Raw genomic sequence first — 5175 nt, 5'->3', positions numbered from 1 at the left:
CCCAAGAAAGTATTGTATGTATTTTTTTGTACTTGACAGATGTTCAGCAATTCTAATAATCGATCATTTGTTTTGAGTATTTCTTTAGGAAACGAAAATGTCCTGTGACATTTCTGTCCTGTTCTGTGAGTCCACCTTCTAAAATTTGATATTTGGTTTACTTCATTTCCTTCAATCATACACTAAATAGTATTGGGATTGGTCAGACAAAACAAGACATCAAGATATTTACTTGGACAAATTGTGATGGACATTTTATAGACAAAACGATTAATCCTTTATCGAGAATTAAAGGGTAACTACCGTTTTTTTCCAACCTGGACCCTATTTCAATGTTTCTCTGTGTAAGTGACTGACAGGAACAACAATCTTTGAAATTGGTCCAGTATTAAGCGGGAACTCCTTTGGGGCAAATGTTCAGCATTAATTTGGTCCACTGCTGTTTTTGCCACTAAAAGGCTGAGATTATTATTCTAATACATTATGGAAAGGATCCCTACAGAGATACACCTTTTTAAAACCTCTTTGAGTCCTTTCTGTTTAACCAGACACAGTTCTGAAGTAGCTAGTGTTGTGATGGCTGGAAAAGTAGAAAGACGACCCAAAAGGGTCAATAATACTGGTCAAAGAGTGTTGTTCCCATCAGTCACTTAGACACAGAAACATAGCAAAATAGGGCCCATGTTGAAAAAAACGGTAGGTAGTTATCCTTTAATTGACAGATTGGACAAAAAAGCACTAAAGAAAGACATTATTTTATGAAGTATTATTCACCAAATACATTGCATTCCTTCAACCTACTCCTACTTCAGTCATCAATTTTCTTAAAGCGACATTTATCAGCGGATATCACCAGACATTGTGACTGCAACAGCATGAAAAACTTGATCAAAACGTGATGTTGTGTGCTCACATTGCATTCAATGTCTCTTAATACTGGTATAAAGCACTAGTCTCCACACCTCTATGACCACAACTTTTCCTCTTTTTAAGATTTTCCGCTCTAGAAAGAAGCCTTTGCTCTTTGATTCTGAAGGACTGACACTATTAACAACACCTACTTTTGAAGGTTTTAGACCACGGAAACATTTTAGATCAAACTGGATATCTGGAAATGTGTCAAAGTTGTGCCATGATGTCTCTGTGTTGCCAATCAAACATGGTAATGAGAAATAGTCGCCCCTAACAATTGACCCCAAACAGTGATGCTAATGCACACTACATTACCAGTAGTAATGAAGTAGTTTACCTTAAGTCTCTCTCTCTCTCTATCACTTCTCTTTGTCCTCTTTCCCCCTACCTTTGTCCTGCATGAAACACAATTAAAGCACCATCCCCCTTTTCCTGTCTGTCCTGGATCCTCAGTCCTGCTGTTTTGTTAACAGCATGGGAAAACATGTGGTGTCGATTACATGACTCAGACTTACTTACGTACAGTTGTGTTGCAATAAACTCACACACTCCTGGCGACACACACACACACACACACACACACACACACACACACACACACACACACACACACACACACACACACACACACACACACACACACACACACACACACACACACACACACACACACACACACACACACACACACACACACACACACACACACACCTTCATCGCATTGTTTTTCTCAAAATCGCGTTGTGTGACTCCAACTCCAAAATAAACTAACTTCACAACCTTGTTGTCCCAGAAAAATAACAGTTGTGTTATTGTTGGAAGCAGGTAATGATGCTGTGCCACATACAGCCTCTAGTGAGTGGTCCAGCATAAAGCCCAGCCAGCAGAGACACAAGCAGTCCAGACAGACAGAGATATTTAGGCAGGCAGCTGCTGAGTTTTAAGTCCCATAAACACACAGATAGAGCTTAGATAGAACATGTCCACAGTCAGAATGAAGCTTTAGTTTAGCCTCTATGTTTCTACAGAGATGCTTTGCAGTCCGGCGTTTCTAACCCTAACCGACCGTTACAAACAGGGTGGACATACAGACAATATACTGTATACCATTAGACGATAGTAATCTATTTATACTGAGGTAACTAACTATCCCTTTAACATATGCAATACATGGTCATACTGTATTATGAGTGATTTATGGCAAACTGGCATTATTAGAATTTAAAAGAGTTTTGCATCAATGTGTTGAGAAAACCTTGACAGAGTTTCTGCAGGGTTCCCCCATTTCAATTTCATAATTTATAGACCTTTATACACCACATAAAATGCAATGTATTACTTGTTTAATAATCATACCAGACAGTATACCAGAAGTCTAGTTTTCTAACTGAATAACAATATGCTAAAAGGATTTAAAGGACCACAGATAATAACGGCCCAACAACGGCAAAGAAAAACTGCCTACCCCAGCTTTAAGACACCTTTTAATCAAGCGACTGTCTTTAAGCCTTAGTCTCTTCTCAGGGGAAATGTAACAATAAAAAGAAGAATAAAAGTTTGTATTTTTAAAGAAAAAGAGGTTTTCCAGTTTACATCAGTGCGGTGGACTGTTCTCGTTGCCAGAGCATTGCAGGTCAAATTGAACTCAAACACTGATTAAATTCCTGCCTGTAGAGAAGCTTCACTTCAGATAAATGGTTGTACAACTAAACTCCAACCTGAGACAGACAGCGAATGGCGGGTAAAGGGAATGACAGGGCACTGGCAAGCAGGCAGACAGTCAGACAGACAGAAGCAGCCAGAAAACATGGGAAAGGAAGACTTACTAACTGTTTTTGTCCCCTGTGGGAGGGTGCAGCCCGACATGGACTTGTTTGAGCTCTGACGTTTAGAAGGGTCAAGAGTGACCCTAGGAGGAGAGAGGAAGAAGAGAAGGAGATGAAGAGAGGATGACAGGAATGGGGGGAAAAATACGGAAAATTAACAGCGGAAAGTCAGAGAGACATTGAAAAAAAGAGAAAGCAAGTGAGGGGGAAAACAATATAGAGATGACAGATAGTTAGAAGCACAGTTAGAAGAGGCAAAGAAGTACAAATCAAACTGAATGTACTGTAGTTCAGGAAAAAAGAAGGATAGAAGACTGGCAGGTGACTGGCAAGGAAAAGCAAAAGTTGTTAAAGAATCAAACCAACAAACCAACAGATAAAGCAACAATAAGCGGCAGAGAAGAACTGACAGTGAAATACAAACAGTATGTCCACATGACTAGCAGACCTGGGTCAAATAGGTTTGTACCAGTCCCACCTGGGTGAGGTTAACTGCATCAGGAAAACAGTTGATAACAGAAGCTGAAAAGTACGCGTTACACAATTAAATATTTTCTTGAATTGAACACAATATCCCGCTGCAGACATGTAACATGTTTAGAAAGACGGCTGCAACGGTATTGGGCCTTTTATTACTGGTGGCGGCGGCGAGCGGTTAAATCTGCAGGATGAAATGTTTTAGCCATTGACTTCCAGTAAACTATATGCTTCCAAATTAGGTCACTTTTTTAGCTTTTTGTTTGTATAAAAAGGTTTGTCTTTTCATATGTCTTATTTACTATTTCATGGCCACAAGGGCTCCATTTGTTGTTTCATGTGGGAAGAGGCAGACCCATTTTCAAGAGAAAACGTCGTAGGGAGCAGGTAGTAAATGGCAGAAATCCCCCAGCTGTATGTCAGGTGTTTAACTGAAAAGGCCCTTTAGTCTAAACAAGTAAAGCAAACCTAAGTATTAATGTTGACACACTATTAGACCCAGGTCTGAAGCCTGTAAAGCTGTATCATTTGAGAAGAAAGGCTGGTAGGTTAGTGCTGGTTAAGAAAGAGACGGTGGAATCAGCAAGGTTAGCTAAATGATCATTATGTACAGGTTTCTAGCAAAACCGCTACACTGTCCAGTTACAAGCCCATAAACACACAGGCAGTCCGCTATCACTTCACCACATGTGGATGGTTAGTAGTAATCATCGAAAACATACAACCCTTAAAAATAGTTGGAAATGTCTGAATGACCAAAACAAGTAAAATAAAACTGCAGTTAAAGGTTAATTTGTTACTTTAGTTTTGTTCTCTCTCTTCCTGTTTTACCTATAGTCACACTCATGCCTCTAAACAAAAGTAAAAGTCATCCTTTTTTAACCTTGTATCCTTTCATTCCCTTCTTCTCCTGGCTTCTCCCCTTACCTGCGGGTCAATTTGGAGGTGAGTTTGCTTAGCAGGTTGGTCGTGGCCCGGGTCCTGGCGTGGGGCAGCGGGCTGGCATCATGAGATGGCGTCGGGGAAGCTGGAGGAGCATGCGATGGAGGACGACGGTCTCTGATCTGCCCTCCGTGGAAAGTGCTCCTAACCGTGGATCCCCTGGAGAGGCGGGAGGAGGGCGTGGAGGACGCAGAGGAGGTCCCAGAAGCACCAGCGATGCTGTGGGTTGAAGGAGAGGCGGGGGGCAGGCGATGGGATATGGAACTGGAGGGAGAGGAGGAGTCAAACCAAGAGAGGAAAAATGAAATCAAAATCATTTCAACTTGCAAGTGCAAGAACTGTGCAGGAATCACATATGTTACATTATGTGACCCCCTGCTAATTTCCAAAGTATTCATTAACATTATATCATTTGTAATGTATTTTTCTAAATATCTAGACAGAGGTCTTTTCAGTTTAAATAGAATAAAAACATGCTGGCAGGTAACTTTACATTTTGAATGTATACACATAAAATAATACACATTTGGCATGCTAGTGAGTATTTACAGCACCAGGACAGCGTATTGAGTAAATCTCGCATTGAATCAAATTACAGTGCCCATGTTTATTGTAAAGAAGGAGCATGTGAACCAGTGCAGTGGTGTACTCGATGTGATTTTAGACAACAGTGGCACAGAGAAATATTAGGGTTTGGATGCACATACTGTAAAATACCCGTTAGTAGGATCAACCCGTTTTTCTTGTCTTTTCATTGGATTGGCTGGCAATAAATAGCATATAGAGTATAGAATATTATCAACCTTTTGAGGCAAATTTATGTTATGTTTGTTAAAAAATGTTCACAGTATACCAAGAGAATTAAGGTTTACTGTACTACCACAGATACAAAAGCCAGTATTATGTACTGTATTTTTGGCTAAACATGCCTCTTCAATATGCCCCTAAAGTAATGGAAGGCAGTAAAAAAATAATTATATATATAAACACACTACCGGTCAAAAGTTTGGGGTCACTC

At 40.2% G+C, this 5175-nt stretch overlaps 1 protein-coding gene across 2 annotated transcripts in view; it reads right to left on the bottom strand.

The window, feature by feature from the left end:
* mark4 (microtubule affinity regulating kinase 4) overlaps positions 1 to 5175 on the bottom strand; it is a 54308-nt gene that overhangs the window by 8649 nt on the left and 40484 nt on the right. For both annotated transcript variants that reach the window (XM_034866986.1, XM_034866987.1), the window contains exons 15-16: positions 4143 to 4421; positions 2739 to 2821 (exon numbers count right to left, since the gene is read on the bottom strand). In XM_034866986.1, the coding sequence (XP_034722877.1) occupies positions 2739 to 2821; positions 4143 to 4421 (362 nt within the window). The remainder of the gene's footprint in view (positions 1 to 2738; positions 2822 to 4142; positions 4422 to 5175) is intronic.

Source organism: Etheostoma cragini, chromosome 3, assembly GCF_013103735.1.
Source record: "Etheostoma cragini isolate CJK2018 chromosome 3, CSU_Ecrag_1.0, whole genome shotgun sequence".
In the NCBI taxonomy this organism is placed as follows: domain Eukaryota; kingdom Metazoa; phylum Chordata; class Actinopteri; order Perciformes; family Percidae; genus Etheostoma; species Etheostoma cragini.
Note: the sequence above shows the minus strand (reverse complement) of the source record. Positions and strands in the feature narration are given on the sequence as shown.